At 41.7% G+C, this 16,444-nt stretch overlaps 1 protein-coding gene across 3 annotated transcripts in view; it reads left to right on the top strand.

Annotated features, from left to right (window-relative positions):
* l(3)80Fg (dnaJ homolog subfamily C member 16 l(3)80Fg) overlaps positions 1-16,444 on the top strand; it is a 120,795-nt gene that overhangs the window by 18,964 nt on the left and 85,387 nt on the right. For all 3 annotated transcript variants that reach the window (XM_068348050.1, XM_068348049.1, XM_068348048.1), the window contains exons 2-4: positions 9,281-9,347; positions 15,122-15,330; positions 15,464-15,614. In XM_068348050.1, coding sequence (XP_068204151.1) covers positions 15,128-15,330; positions 15,464-15,614 — 354 coding nt within the window. In that variant the 5' untranslated portion in view covers positions 9,281-9,347; positions 15,122-15,127. The remainder of the gene's footprint in view (positions 1-9,280; positions 9,348-15,121; positions 15,331-15,463; positions 15,615-16,444) is intronic.

Genomic DNA, 16,444 nt, shown 5'->3' with positions numbered 1-16,444 from the left:
ATGACATTTCTTTGTCAGGTTACTGCAACTAACATGAAAGAAAATTTCGTAGAATTTCTCAACCCCATAACCTATTATAATAAGTGTAATAAGTGTCCAAATTAGTGGGTTGCAAGGGCATAGTCCCTTGTAGGTTACCTTGTAGTTAAGGAAAAGGCATCCTAGGTTAAGTTAGGTGGGGGAAATTGGTTAATATTTAAAATATAATTTTGCATTAGTATGGCTTTAAAGGTATTTTTATTTATAAAACTTGCTTTTTATTTATAAAATTAGATTTAACTAATACAGTAATTCATTTCGTATATATATGTATCTGGTAATATTACGTTGGTCCCACCCTGCGCCATTATCACTTATCAGTACATAGCCTGATGTTTTTCTATTTTTGCAAGCGCACAGCCTATTAAAAATCCATTAGACTTATCAAAATTTTACCAAAATCTTGAGGGGTTTTCCCAGCCGTGCGCTAGCTTCACTCGGGAAAAACAAAACCTCAAGCTCCTATATACTGGCAAGTGGTAATGGTGTTAGGTGCGACTCTACCACAATATTACCATATATTTTCCTACCATATACAGTGCATTTTAAATGAATGGGACCTTTATTCTGTTGCAAGTGTAGTTTTAAATAATGAAACCCTAAAGAGCAATAATCACTTAAGGTAATTCAATTGGGTGTTGCTCCTCCAAACATTGAAACTGAAACGTAGTTCACAAGGACAGAGCATGATAAGAATATGGTAGTGTAAGGGCAGATCGCTTGGGATTAGCCCCCTAGTAGGTCAGGGTACAACTGTTAGGTTATGATAGGTGGGGAACCTTGGGTTAGATGTTGTTCTTGTGCCCGTTTCCTTTTAATTGAGGTTTTTCAGTCTGCCCCAATGAACTGTAAAGGCTCCATATATTGTTTAAGGGTACTTGCATTATTCAAAGTACCTGTAGTTTGAAATAAAGGAACTAATCCGGTTTCAACATTTTTACTGAACCCATAAAATTGGAAAGAAATTAGAGGCATTTTTATCCACAATGCGTTGCCATAAAACAAAATAAGCAGTGCTTGCGTGGCACCTTTAGCATGTCCTCACTTAAGAAAAAGCTGTAGGGATAACATCAGTAACTAGTAAATATCTCTGTAATCATTAATATATGATAGATGCCCTATATAGTGGAGCCCAATAATCCGTAATCCCATTTTCTATGGAGCATAATGTTCTTTCATTAGTTTTAGGAAAATTTTTTTGCTATGTACCAACCTAAGGTACCATCACATAACCTGACCTAAATCCCCATGTTATTACGTGCTGGAGAGGGTCGACGCCCCTTAACACGTATACGATGGTTTTGGGGTCTATTAATTAAGGATTTTTTGTAGATTATTTTTTGTCATGTTTCCACGAAAAGCTGCTTACGAGAATGTCACTTGGAAAGAATAAGATGGTGTAATGAAATATACCTTTAGTCAAATTACCATGAGGGGAAATATTAAATTTATATTGGGAACTTAAGGTTAGGTTTTTCTCAAGAGTATTAGTTTTGAATGGGGGTTTCCAGCATAACTATTTGTTTCAGATGTGTTTATAACTTGAAAAATTTGGGTTTTCATATTGACATTGAAATCATTCGAAACTCCTAAAAGAACAGTTATCCAAAAGAAAAAGAAAATAGTCAGTGCACAAGGATCTTGGTCCAGTCACAAAATTGCTGACAAAATGCCTATCCACAACCTGGATACACAAAGATGACTTTCCTGCAGCCTGCTTCCTGTCAGACACCATGGGAGTTCAGTAGTAGTAGTTTTTGTTTAGATGATAACCTGTTCCCTGCTGGGTGCAGGGCACAGTTACTCTGTAAAGCAGAGGGGTCATGAGAAAATTGAGATGGTCAAGAGCACTAGAAGGTTGTCAGAACCAAAACAAAACTGTAGTGAAGTTTTAAGATGTGACATTTGGAATAATTTATATTTGTTCCAACTCGGAGTACTTACCTCGAACTACTTTCTTAGGAGTATCTGGGATCTCCTCCCAACCGACCAGAGTTTTGTGTAGTTTACCCTACTCCCATTTTCTATGCCGGGTAACCTCTGGCGGAGTGATACGCGCCCCGAGGCGACCCCAGGTCAGAGAGCATGCTTGCTCAGGTCTCTATCCCCAGTAAATTCTCTGGTCGCGTCGCGATAACATCACAAAGCTCTCCTTACCCAGTGCGACCCTTTGTGTCTCACGCGGTTCCCACGTGGTACCTTTGTGCTCTCCCTTATCCTTTTCCCTTTGTGTTCCTGTGTCTCGCGGTGCCTTACTAGTGCTTAGTGGAGCATCCCCGTCGTTGTCCTGGGCCTATGGCCGGAAAATCGTGTGGAGCTTTCCTTTCGAAGCCTGAAGTTGACCCGCACTCCTTGTGTTCTTCGTGTAGGGCCATGTGTGTGTTCCCCTACAGCCACGTGTCCGGAGTGCGAGTCCTGGAACGAGGTGCAGTGGGTGCATTACGGCACCAAGAAAAAGAAGGCGTCTAAGAGATCGCCTAGGAAACCGAGCGTCTCTTCGCATCTTGGTTCGCCGGGCGCATCTTCGGACATAGCCTCGCTGCCGTCTTCCCCTACCCAGAGTAGGGAACGAGGTAAGTCAGTTGCGGGGCAGAGGCCTGTGGCCCTTCCCCAGGAGTCTGAATTACGGGATAGTGGGGTTGTGGCGTCATTCCAGGTAAGTGAGGGGCCTAAGGGAGGGACAGGAGTGTGTTCGGGGGACAGAACCCTGGTGCAAGCAGGGCCTGTCTCTTCGGATGATCTTATGTGGGGGAAAACTGTTACAGCCTCTTCTCCCGCATCGTGGGCATGTTTTTCAGGTGCTTCCGCAGCCGACGGTGCCGCCGAGAAGGAAGACTCGCCGCCGTCAGACTCCCATGCGTTGGCGCCGCCGAAGATGCCCTTCAGGTCACCCTTGAGGATGGAAGAAGGGTTTGAAACCTGGTTCCCCAGCGAGGAGCTCCCCCGCTCCCGTCCAGCGCCTTCATCTACGTTCCCGTCCGTCTTCCTGGAGCCTTCGTCACCGACTGAACGACGCGTGGACCCACCAGCAACGCGGCGCGACTCGGGCCTGCCAGTGAGAACCTACAAGTCGTCGGGCTCCTCGGTCGAGGCCTACTCATGCTCTTTGGAAGACGGAGACCCGAGGGACCATAGAAGACCCTGAGATAAGTCCCGCAGGAGACGGTCGTGTTCACGTTCCCGCTCCAGATCCCGCCACGTGGGTAGGCGCTCTAGATCCCCCAGAAGGAAGTATAGGAGAAGTGGCTTCCCGGGGGAAGAATGGGTCGTCATCCCACGTAGTCAACTTCTGGTAATGTCAGCACTTCCGGGCACCTCGGGCTGGCTCCCAAGGGCGCGCTCTCCAGTGAGGTACGTCCCCAGCAGCAGATACAATCGACGGAGGGAGTCGTCTCTTCAGGTCTCAGCGGACAGGCATAAGCCCGCGAAGGTTCCGACTCCATCCGCCCAGCGGAGAGTCGCCCCTTTGGTCTGGCAGCCGCGTCCCGACCTCCAAATCAACAATGAGTCGACAGGAACAAGAGAGGCAACTCCCTTCAATGAGCAAGCCCGCAACTCCCTGGACCTCCGTAAGTAGGGATAAGTCCAGGACGGAGGTCTCCTGTCCCAGCGGCGATGCCCGTTCTACGCCCTGAACCGCTGAGATTGGACTATTCCAAGAAGATTCCTCCTCCCCGTACGGCGCCCTCCGTCACAAGCAGTGGAGCATCCTACGGAGGAAGTAGATGACGGCGTGGAAGGTTCAGCAGCAGAAGTTTTGGCCTACAGGAGGGTAATAGGCCTCATTAGGCGTCACCACAGGCTGGACGAACCCGAGCCTTCCTCGGACGAAGTCTGGCTCTCAAGCCTCAGCAGGCTGGTAGATGCTCCTGTGCAGCAGAGACCATCACTAGCCCTTCCTTTGGCTAGGGATGTTAGGCTGGGTATGGCTCATGTTAAGAAGATCGTGGCCAATCACGCAGAAGCTCCCAAGAGCCAGAGCTCCTCCAAACTTCTCCAAGGCTTAAAGTCCCAGAGCCGTTTTTACCATCCCGAAGGGCATCGCGTGGGTCCCTGTACTGTGGCACCAGCAGTTGCCATCCTGGGGCAAGGAGCAGCTGAAGAGAGGGCTACCACCACCCCAGTTTGTTTCTTCCCTTCAGAAACTGCCATGATGGAGGAGATAGCCAAGGACCTAGTGCACGTATCCTCGTGGCTAGATTGGTGGGCTTCCACGCTGGTAGGCTTCCAGTCCTCCTATGATCTTGCAGTCCCGGAGAACCAGGCCTTACTGAAGGAGCTGATTAGCTCGGGAGGTAAGGCCCTAAAGTTCCTCTTGTACCAATCCATCGCGCAGGCCGCCAATTGGGTACTGCGGAAGAGGGACACGGTGCTCAACAAGCTTGTCAGGAGGCTCCGGGATAGAGAAGCGAGGTCCCTAAGGAGCCTACCCCTGTGGAACGACTGTGTTCCCCTGAAGGCAGTGGAGGAGACGGTAGAGGGGGTCAGGAAGCTGAAGGATACGGGAGAACCCAGACCCCCTTCAGCGAGAAGACCTGCCCATAGAAGGACACCCTCAGACGACTCCCTTCCTCCTCGCGCCTCACCCAGCCATCCCAGGAGAGACGCCCCTACAGAGTGGTCATGATAAAATTGAGATGGTCAAGAGCACTAGAAGGTTGTCAGAACCAAAACAAAACTGTAGTGAAGTTTTAGGATGTGACATTTGGAATAATTTGTACATATGGAATAATTTTTGTTTTTCCTAACTAAACAAACATGAAGCCCGTCGCACAGGAGCATCACTTTGGCGACAACTGACACAATACCCCTATGAAAAGGGCGAAAGTCACATATCTAGTGTTGGAACAATGTACTTTTCCTAATATTTCTTAGTGTTAAGAGTTTTTTTTCAGTGTCCCATCCTATCAATCAATATAGGTCTGGTCACTACAGTACTTGGATAGGTGACTACCAAGGAACTCTTGATGTAGTTGGTATCAATTTTTATCATCAGTCTACGATTGACTTTTGGTCAAAGACCCTTGCCTTCATATCCAATGAGGTGGATCATTTGGATACCATCAGGTTACTCTTCAAACCATTGCCCACTCAGTTCTGGTTAAGAACCCCAGATCAATGTCAAACGGGAAGCTAGACGTGGATTCCATGTCCCTCCTATCTATAGGCTGTTGGAATCTAGTTGAGATTGGCCATAGCCCTAGCCTATGTTTTCTTTTGGTCTGGCCCTTGCCAGATGCACTTGGAAAACTGCTCATAATGAAGATAGTTCCGACCTTCACGAAAGGACTACTTTCACGCCTTGCAGCCTTTTCTACGTAAAATGCCACAAACTTTTGGCACGGCCATGCTTTCACAGACTCTTAGAATTTTCAATGCTAATAAACCAGGGAACAGGGGGGGAACAGTCCAACAGTGGTACCTCTGGTGGCGGTTCACCAATACAGTATAAGAGACGAAGATAAGAGATTGCAGAGCTGGACAAAGTAGCTGTGATCTCTTTACTCTGTTGTAACTCCCATTTTCATCCTTCAGCCTAAGCGGAGCTCTGCGTCAGAGGTTATGGACTTCGGCTTTCTGCTGGGGATATCCAGACTATGGTAAAGAAGATATTGCTTGAAGTTTCTCATTAGCTCCTATTGGTCAAGTTTGATTCTTAGAAGACTGCATACCATTCAGATTGAACCTAATGTATTGAGCTTCCTATTCGTGCTCTCTTCAAAGCTGAAGGCCATATCCATGAGTGACAAAGGCATTCAGGCCCAGAAAAGATTGGTTACTTCACACTTTTAAGGGATTCCTACGGTTCATCAAAACACAGGACAGTGCCTTACAAGCCTGTTCCCGGGCGTACCTGCCACTGAAGTCCTGACCATATCCCAGACCATTCCTAATCTGTTTGACAGAGACATTGTCTGTTTGAAGTGTAGACTAATTCCTACAAAGCATGCCCTACTCTTCATCGCCATAGCAAAAGTCTCTTGCTAGACCAGTTTTTCCCTCAAGACAAATCAATGAAGTCTGCTCTTCTCGCCCATAGTATCTCCCTTGGGTATAAAGAGAAATTCAATCCATTGGGTAGATTGTATCGTATCTGGGGATCACTTCGCGCTTTATGATTAAGGCTCTCCACTTCTCTCCTTGAAACACACACTCGTTGAGATGAAAGCCTCCGAATGTCTTCCAATGCTACCTTAAGCTTTTCTGGCATAGGGACAGCTTTCCCTATGGACAGGCCGGCTAGTTAAGACCTGTGTCCATAAGGGACAGTGAATACCTGTTAGTTTTTCTTTAGGAATTGTAACCCCATTGGTGTAGCATCAGGAACTTTTGTTCCTGATGCTCAGAGCTGCTCTTGCCTCCTTATCACTCTATGATGCTCCAACAATATGGAAGTCAGTGTTGACTTTGCATGATGCCATAGATCTTCCGGTTACTAGTAAAGCTGCGGCGATTTCTTCAGTCGGGTTAAGTCTCTCCTTCCATCAGCTACTTTTCAATTGCACCTATGGTGTTCAAGAGCTTTGAAGCGCTCACGTCTATTTCTTTTGTCTCCATGCTGCCTCTGAAGTGAATACTCGACAAGGCTAGTCACTTTAGGGCGTGACAGGATTCTAACCGAGACAGTGTTAGGCAAAGATGCCTACACCTTCTTCAGCTCAGACGTGTACTCCGAGAGGCTGGCACCCATTGAGGAACTTGTGGGCCTCCCTTATGGTCAGGTTACATAGATTGGTAAATCCCCCGGCTTCTTGAGGATGATTCCTGGGTCATCTCGTGGCAAATGTGACAATTCACACATGATGTGAATTTGAGGTCTGACACTTCTTAGTTTTGTTATAAGCATAGACAAAGCTGGGGATACTCCTGCAATCTCAGACAACAGTAGTAATCTTTCTTGGTGTCTATTCAGCTTACGTACAGGCTGGAACCTTCCGAGCAAAGGGAGGCAAGTTCAAATCCAACCATGGAAAAGATTTTAGACCTGGACCACATACCAGTGTGTAGAGCCTATGGCTGGCCCGTAGAGCCTAACTTAAATTCTTGAAGGCGACATCAGTGATTGTACTTCCACACCAGTCGGACTGAAGTTGTAGCTTATTTTCCTGGAGAAGAGGAACCATCGCCCAAGGATACTTCAGAGACTCGCCGTTTTCATTCGTAGACCCTGGGAACTTTCTTGGTTACCCACAGGCAAGAGCTGCAAAATTTCTTGTTACCCACTGGCAAGAGCTGCGACCTTAGAGCTGCCTCCTGTCTGATGCCGAGGTACTGCCTTAAGCACACTAAGCCATCCTGACCCCACCTGGAAAATCTGTTCATTAACACAGGAAGAATGAGTGTGGTTTCTAAAAACTCCATTTTGTTTTGGCTTGAATTACAGTATCTCCCATTCCTTGAACTCTTTCTTGATTGAAAGACTGATCGAAGACTCGAGACCTTAGAGGTGTTGCTACCTCCTTAGCCTGCAAGAAGAACTTTAGTGGTGTAAGTTCTCAGTGCAGGGGTCTTGAGATGACATATCTTCTTCACCGCCTTTAGCCTACTTGCGTGTTGTGACTTGCAGTTCCGTGGATATCTTCACCCTGGCCCTAGTATCTGTAAATGAAGGGCTAATGTTACCATTATTATTATTATTATTATTATTATTATTATTATTATTATTATTATTATTATCATCATCATTGTTATTTTCATCATTAATTCAAACTAGGCAATAACCATAGTTGGAAAAGCAAGATGCTATAAGCCTAAGGGCTCACAGGGTAAAATAGCCCAGTGAGGAAATGAAACAAAGAAATAAATTATAAGAGAAGAATGCTAAAAAAACTACTTCAAGAACAGTAACAATATTGAATTGGATCCCTCACATACAAACTATAAAATCTTCAGAAACACAAGAGTAAGAAAAATAAGATAGAACAGAATGCTTGAGTGTACCCCTAAGCAAGAGAACTCTAATCCAAGACAGTGGAAGACCATGGTACAAAGACTATGGCACTACCGAAGACCAGAGAATAATGGTTTGATTTTGGTATGTGTCTTTTCTAGTAGAGCTGCTTACCCTAGCTAAAGTCTCATCTACCTTTACTAAGAGGAAAGTAGCCACTGAACAATTATATTGCAGTAATGGACCCCCTGAGCAAAGAATAGTAGGTTGGTAATCTTGGTGTTGTCAGGTCTATGGGGACAGAGAATAATGTGGTAACGATAGGTCAGGCTATTTGGTGTATGTGTAGGCAGACAAAATGAGCTGCAGCCAGAGAGAGGGATCTATTGTAGTACTGTCTTGCCAGTTAGCCTTTCACTGCCAGTGGTGAATTTAATGGAACTTCTGATGTAGCAAAATCTTTCCAGACCAAACAAATCCTAACTTGTTGATATTTATTAGAAAGCTCTCAAGACCTTTCCAATAAATACCAACTTTGTATGGTTTAGGTGATTTTAAAGAAGTTTCCTTTTGCAAATTCTGACTAAATTACCAATGGCAGTGAAAGGGTTAAAGGACCCAATAATTCTCTGGCAGCAGTATCTCAAATGGATGGCTGGTGCCCTGGCCAACCTATTACCTATTAAAGTCTGGAGTGAAAGGTTGGTGACTGGCCTTTTCCTTGTTGATTTTTTCCCCTCTCAGTGGGTACACCCTTGGTAACCTCGCCAGTTGGACTTTATCTAAAGATTGTTAAGCCCTTGTTGCTTTCAGCACCTGAATGTTAAATTTTTTAGTCTTTTCCCACATTTCTTTACGAGAGGGAATGTTTTGTATAAGCAAACCTTTTACTTTTCAATTAACATGGCTTCGTCCTCGATTTCAAGTTGGATCCCAACACAGTGTGTTCCTGCTGTAGCTCAACACTACCCTTGATTGCTCGGGCAGTGATTCCGGAAGCTGCCCTGGATCATGAGGTTTAAGAGCTCAGACTTAAGTATTGACTCAATATTAAGTGTTTTGCTAAGTGTATTGTGTTCTAGCTAGTTGGAACAGGGACTTCCTCCTGCCTAAGGATGAGTCTTCTATAAGTAAGGACGATGGTTTGTATTTGTAACCTCTTGGATTGCAGCTGGGTCTTGGTTTGGGGCTGGTGATGTCGGGAAAGTTCAAGTAAAGGACTTGAGATTTGTATAGGTAGGAAAAATACAAATTATTTTTTAGATTTTTATTGTACAGTATATTGTACTAGTTTTATAAGTTATTGTCTTTATAACTTTTAAGTGTATTTATTTATAAATAATTTTACAGGCATCCTGACAAGAACAAATCTCCCCAAGCTGAGGCAAAGTTTATAGAGATCAACCAAGCATATGAGGTAAGTCCTCTCACAATTTTCATTTGGTTGTTTGCAGGGATATAGGATTTTAGTAGCACAGATGTGACTGAATTCTTTTAAATTCAGTGAGAGGTGTAGAGTATTAAAAATCGAGTACAGTACACTGAATTGACTTTGTGTGAAGCTTTAAGCGTAGATATAAAATTTCTGTACAAGGGGTGTTACTTTAGTATTTGAAAGGTGCATTATAGTGTACTGTACAATTATTTAAAAAATATTATATAATTCTTGGATGTTTATTCTGGATGCATTATGGCTCAAATTCCATTTTGTCATGATCACTGTCAGTGTGTCGGTTCATCCTTTTGGTAGGATAGGGTGGAATTCAGGAGGTTGGGGTGGTCAGTAGGAAGATACTGACTTTTCTCTTGCACCAGGTGGCAAGACTGTGGCCCAATTTTGTGCCGAGTAAGAAGTTATTTTCTCTTTTCAAAGCAGATTTCTACAGATTTTTTTTGCGTTCAAGAAGATTTATGCAGTTCCTCTCGGCGGTTTACAGAAAATTAGGTTGGGTGGCCATCAGTGGAAAGGATGGTCAGTCAGGACTCCTTAATATACTGTGCAGTCACTCTGATCATTTGGGGTTTTAAAGGGAAAAGTGAACAAGGTCTCTGAAGGCAAAGCCTTCAGTGATAGGGGTAGGGATGGCTAAGATATCTCTAGCCTCTAGTAACTTCTTCCCCTAGGAAGGCTTCATAGTAAAAAATTAGGGTGGGTGTCTGACACTGGTCATTGACTTCGTTGAAGGGTTTTGTCTTTCAGAATATTTTTTCAATTGGGACTGCATGTTCATACTGGGTTCTGTTAGAGAGGGCATCCTTGTACTTTAGTGGAGTACTATGCTTATTACCAAATACCCTTTTGTTCCTACACAAATACAAACCATTTTCTCTTTAAAATGGGTATATGTTTTCACCTAGATGGAATCTAGCCACAGACTTTTAAGGGGTGTCAACGACCCTTCATTAGTTAGACCAACCACCCCGCTCACACACTCACCAGTGAGATCCCTCACTTTAGTTTTTGGGTAAGTAGTGAAGATATGCAGTCTGGCTGTCCTGTTAACCACTTTTTCTAATGCCATAAACTTTTTAGAATATTTCTTTTCTTCTCGGGTGCATGATTTTGAGGAGTTGCAACTATGCGGGTTTACCCTGGCATAGCTGCGGCACGTTCATGTTAGCCATGGAGACGGATCCCCACTGGCTTTGCCCAGCATGCAGACGGCACTCCTGCACACAGACTTTTCTATGCTACTAGTGCTAGTAGCGGCCATCCTCCCAGTGGGAATGGTACGGTAGGTGACAGTAGTAGTCTAAAAAGTGATTCTTCCCTCTGTCTTCCTCAAGGTCGAAAAAGTCTTGACTTTTTTTCTCGGGCGCCTTGTACTTGCCCTTCTGCTTCTTCTTGGTTAGCTTTCTTTGGAGGTCCATTGACTAAGGGGGTTGCCCATTGGACAACCTTTGGACCCAGAGGACCCCGTTGCTTCACCAAGCAAAGTGCGATACCCTCATCCAGTGGGGAGTTTCTCTTGAAGCTCTGTATTGATTGTGGCCTTACTTAGGGCTGTCAGGTTCCCCCATTAAAGAACAGTGACAAGACTATGGTTGAAGTAAGCAAAAATATAAAATTTAGTTGACTTTGATTTCAGATTGCCAGTTTGATGAAATAGTTACTAAAAAGTGTACTATCCTTGCAGCTAATGGTATTAATTGACCACTTTTTTTTTCATTGTAGAAAATTTCAACATGCATAAAACAATGTTGCCATGCATTGTTAGTGTAAAAAAAATTAACATCCATAAAAGCATGTTACCATGCATTTGCATTGTTAAAGTGCTTGAGGGAATAGCAACTTGGAAATCTTCAAATGCTAGAAATTTTCTTTTAAGAAATTTTAAGTTTTGATTTTTTGTATCTGCATCTTAGAAGCAGTTCTAACTGAAACTAAACCCCTCTCAACAAGTGCAATTAGCTCAAACTGATATGGTTGATTGCACAACCCAGATGAAATTTACCTTTGCCAAACTTGGTTACAGGAAAGCAAGCTAATAAGAGGCTTCCAAAAATGTTTTGAATCTGCCACAGAAATTACAAGTACGTTAAATAGGAATTTAAGTGACCAATTAGCAATGCAGATATAACCCTCCGTATAGTAGTGTAAAAGAATATTATAAGAGCCCTTTTTGGATTTTGTAATGTAACTTTCTTTCATGATTGATTTGCTAATAATCAGTGTTGCTAGGTCATTGTGCTCATTAATACCAAATAATTTGTTTTACCACATTCCAAGATTTGGTTCCTACACTGAATGTGTATCAAAATGATATATTTGGCTATGTAACTGATCCAGAAGAATGTGAAGTTGAAATCTAACTTGGGAGAAGGTGGGACATAGTTGAAAAGGCCTCTTTCCTATGGTCAGTGTGTGAGGTTCTAGAAAGTTGAGAATTATCCAGTAGCAAGAAGGCTATTACAAACATCTGCCTATTTCTTTTACATTTTCTGAAATTGTTTCTACCTTAATGTTGTGAGTTACAGAACCGCAACAATGGGACAAGATTGACTCAATGTTTTCACCAAATTAAATTAATTTGTTTCAACACTAAATAGAAACCCTACGCAATTTATAAGGGTATTGTTTTCGGCTCGATGCTGACCTTCAAATTGAACAAGGCTTGTTGAAGAGAAGTAGAGAGTGCTGCAAGGAGGTCTGCCTCGAGGGGTTGGACAACTTTCCCTTCTGAGGGAGAGATCCTATCATCAGCTGTTTAGTAACCTTCCCGCTTATGGGGAGAAATGCTGACAGCTCGACAAAGATCAGCAGCTGCTGTCTCAACGCTGAAGACTGCGCTTCTCCCCCTGGGCCTTGGGGAAAGCTAAGTTGAAGGCAAGGTCCTCATTTGGGATGACATCTCTCTCGTCCGCTCGAGGTCTTTACGTGACCAGCTTGTGCTTTACGCTGAGTGACGGTGCTTCTCCTCTTTTTTTTTGGGGGGGGGGGGAAGCAAAGTCAGAGGCAATGCCCTTCTTTGGGAGGACACCTCTCTCTCTCTCTCTCTCTCTCTCTCTCTCTCTCTCTCTCTCTCTCTCTCTCTCTCTCTCTCTACTCTTTTTTACTCTTTTTACTCTCTCTTTTACTCTATTTTTACTCTTTTTTACTCTTTTTTACTCTTTCTTCTCTCTCTTTATTACTCTTTTTTTTTTACCCTTTTTTTTACCCCTTCTCTCTTTTTTTTACCCTTTCTTTCTCCTTTTTTGCCCTTTCTCTTTATTACCCTTTCTTTCTCTTTATTACCCTTTTTCTCTTTATTGCCCTTTCTGATTTTTACCCTTTCTCATTTTTACCCTTTCTTTCTCTTTTTTACCCTTTCTTTCTTTTTTACCCTTCCTCTTTTTTACCCTTCCTCTTTTTTACTCTCTTTGTTTCTCTTTTTTACCCTTTCTTTCTTTCTCTTTTTTACCCTTTTTCTTTCTCTTTTTTACCCTTTCTCTTTCTTTCTCTTATTTACCCTTTCTCTTTCTTTCTCTTATTTACCCTTTCTCTTTCTTTCTCTTATTTACCCTTTCTCTTTCTTTCTCTTTTTTACCCTCTCTCTCTTTCTCTTTTTTACCCTTTCTCTTTCTCACCCTTTCTCTTTTTTACCCTTTTTCTCTTGCTCTTTTTTACCCTTTTTCCCTGTCTCTTTTTTACCCTTTTCCCTGTCTCTTTTTTACCCTTTTTCCTGTTTTTTTACCCTTTTTCCAGTCTCTTTTTTACCCTTTTTCCTTGTCTCTTTTTTACCCTTTTTCCTCTCTTTTTTACCCTTTTTCTGTTTTTTTTACCCTTTCTCTTTCTCTTTTTTACCCTTTCTCTTGCTCTTTTTTACCCCTTTTCCCTTGCTCTTTTTTACCCTTTTTCCTCTCTCTCTCACTCTCTCTCTCTCTCTCTCTCTCTCTCTCTCTCTCTCTCTCTCTCTCTCTCTCTCTCTCTCTCTCTCTCATGAGCGAGTTCATCTCTTGAATTAAACAATCTGTCCTGAGCTAGTCAAATGGTACCTGACTTGGTCGGGCAAGCGTGTGAGGTAATCTCCCCGCTCATCTGTTACCTAAAGGCCTTTGTAACAAGTCAACAGCTATTCCAGCTTAAGGGAGACATTACTCTTCATTAAAAGGTCTAGGGATGTATAGGAGGAGGAAAGAAAAAATCCAATGTACATTGAAATGTGACAATTGAATTATAGGAAGGATCCTCATGAAGTGATTTTATGTAGTCTAGGGCTGTGTACCCTAGATGAAAGCAGGGCACTGTGGTTGTTAGGTTGGATCCAGTTGTGAGGCCTTCCCCTCCCTCTTGAGATTTTTTTTCTCAAATTTTTGGTTTCCTCACTCAAGTACTATTCAAGACTTAGGGTGGGTGAGGTAGTAATTTGTATTAATTTAGTTTTAGAAATTTGTTTTAGAAATACTTTTTGATTATTTTATTTGGATCTTGGATAACTACAGTAAAATTTTTCACGGTAAAATGAAGACGAGTTTTAAAGTTAATTGGTATTTTTAGGGAAAGCTTATTTACTTAATGTTGTACTGCTTATCGAGTGTTATTGAGTTCATTTCACACTTTCACAGGACTTTACTCTATTACCTTTGCCAAACTCAGTAGTCATGTAGTGTACAACTCAAGGATGAATCTCAAACATTTCAGATAAAAAATTGCAATGTCAAGTAAATAGCAAATATTTTGTTAATTTTTTGTTTGTGACCAATATTATGTGAAACCTGCTGACCCAATTTTAATATAACTTGGTGGAAATGTGTTATGACCTGAGGACAAAGCCATTGAATTTTGAACAAAGTACATTGAAGTAAAAGTATACAGTGGAGTTAAGAGCAAAATAAGACTGTTTGGTGTGGCAAAGGCATACTCTCTGCTGATTGCCCCTCTAGTTTTTTGTTTATATAGCCTTGTCCAGTTCAAAGTACTGACTGTATGGCTTTATATAACTGTACTGTATTTTTTTACTTTTGAGAGTTGAAAGGTTTCCATGGATCTTTCTTAAGTATGATTTTATTACCAAGTTTGTTAAACTGACTAAATATATGCTTTTCTGGGCGAGAGACCTGTGCCGCCCAGTGAAATGCTCCTTATGCACCATTTCAAAGGAATATAACTGCTAATATTACCAGAGAAAAAATTTATAGGAATGCTAGGTTGAACTAGCTCGCTCACCTAATGGTGTCGGTATAGACTGGGGCGAAATACCAGAGGTCTCGTACCATTTAGACTTCTCCTCTTCGAAATCCCTCAATAGTGAGGTGCAGTTCAACCTCCCCTGCCTCGCAGACCAGTACTACTAACTCAACCCACGCTTGCCCATCACTCCTTTCAAGCACCTGATTCATATAAGTCCAACGTATTTATCCCTTAATTGGGTTAATGGAAATTTTGGTAAAGTAACATCTTGGATACTTTAGTATTATACAGCAATATTCTGAGCTTATTTTAAATGGAGTAGCATACATCTTTTCTAATCAACAAGATTTAATTAAAATTTTTCAAGTTTGTTGATGTCTTAGAAAATAGAGCATTTCACCAGGTGAAATTCCCTTTCTTCCTTTTATATGAAGAATGCTGCATTTTTTTCTGGATATTTAATTATATTTTTCAAGTTGTTGAAAAAATATTACTATATGAAAATCCTAATTGGTATTTCAAAGTATATCTTTTAGATTTATTTTTTGAAATGTTTGTTCTTAGATGTTCCTTTATTTCAGCTTTTGATGGATCCAGAGAGGCGCAGGCTTTACGATTCAACCGGACAAACAGACGAACAACCGAATTTTCGAAGACAGCATGATTATTCATCTTTCCGTCGCTTTGATCCTTTCGATGATATTTTCAGTAATTTAGGTGGCAGTTTTAGGTTCAACTTCAAACATGGTGATGGATCAAACATATATCAGAAGCAGTCCATTACATTTAAGTAAGTATAGAGTATTTTTATGATTTTAGCATTAAGTGTGAACTCTAATATGTATTGATTAATAATTGTTAATTGTATTTATATCTGCAAGTATGAAATTATCCTTGCTAAGCAATTTGTGCATATATTGCAGGGCTTATCAAAACTCAGTTGTTCAGCTAAGCAAAAAGCAGCCATATCTGTTGCTGTTTTATTCTGACTGGTGTATAGCATGTGCTCACATAGAACCCATATGGCGAAGACTGTATGAAGAGCTGGAACCTATTAATTTTGGCATGGCTACGGTAAGTTGCCTCTTTGTACTACCAAACCCTATGCTAATACTAATTAGTACATAGAATACTGGTATTGAAACCTTTTTAGTTAAGCTTCTCTTCTTCCTTGATATTATAGTAATGTAACTTTCCCCATAAAGGAAAGTAATTCTTTAGTCTTAAATTCCTTTGACTCATTTAATGTATTGTAATTGTTTGGTCTCGTAACTTTATACTTAGCTTATGGTATTTTTAGAATAGGACATCTGAAGTCTAAGGGCGGACCATTAGATCTGATGGAATACCAATGTGATTCTGTAGAGTTTGAAGAACTTGTTTCTCACCTGTATGCAAGCGTCTTGTCCTGTGAAATAGAGGACTTTGTTAGGTGAAACGGCTATTAAATTCTTAACAAGGCACAGTGCTAAATGACCCTTTGTTTTGTCATTGGCTTCAACCAATACAGTACTGATATACTATTGCTGCCATATAGCACTGTTGGTTTTTTATCTTGGGTATCTTGAAACTTTTAACATTATTTATTGCAAGGTCTCTTGACAGCCTCTTTCTTAGACATACTGTATGGTGGACTGATTAGGATATTGTTCATTCTTCCCTCTTGTACCAATGTACAGTAGAAATCACACTTCAACCAATACCATTGGGTTCATTTAGCAATGGTGAGCCTTGTGTATCATGATCATATTACTTCAATATCAGTTCTTCCGTTATTTTTGGGATAAGTAGGTACTGGGCTAAAGGATGTTACTGAAATATCACATATTTCAACTAACACTTCTATATTTTACTTTTTTTCAGAACATGGTCTTAATTATTTAGGTGTTATTATGAGCTAATTT

This window comes from Palaemon carinicauda, chromosome 24, assembly GCF_036898095.1.
Source record: "Palaemon carinicauda isolate YSFRI2023 chromosome 24, ASM3689809v2, whole genome shotgun sequence".
Lineage (NCBI taxonomy): Eukaryota > Metazoa > Arthropoda > Malacostraca > Decapoda > Palaemonidae > Palaemon > Palaemon carinicauda.
The sequence above is the reverse complement of the archived record's forward strand: the minus strand, read 5'-3'. Positions and strand labels throughout refer to the sequence as shown.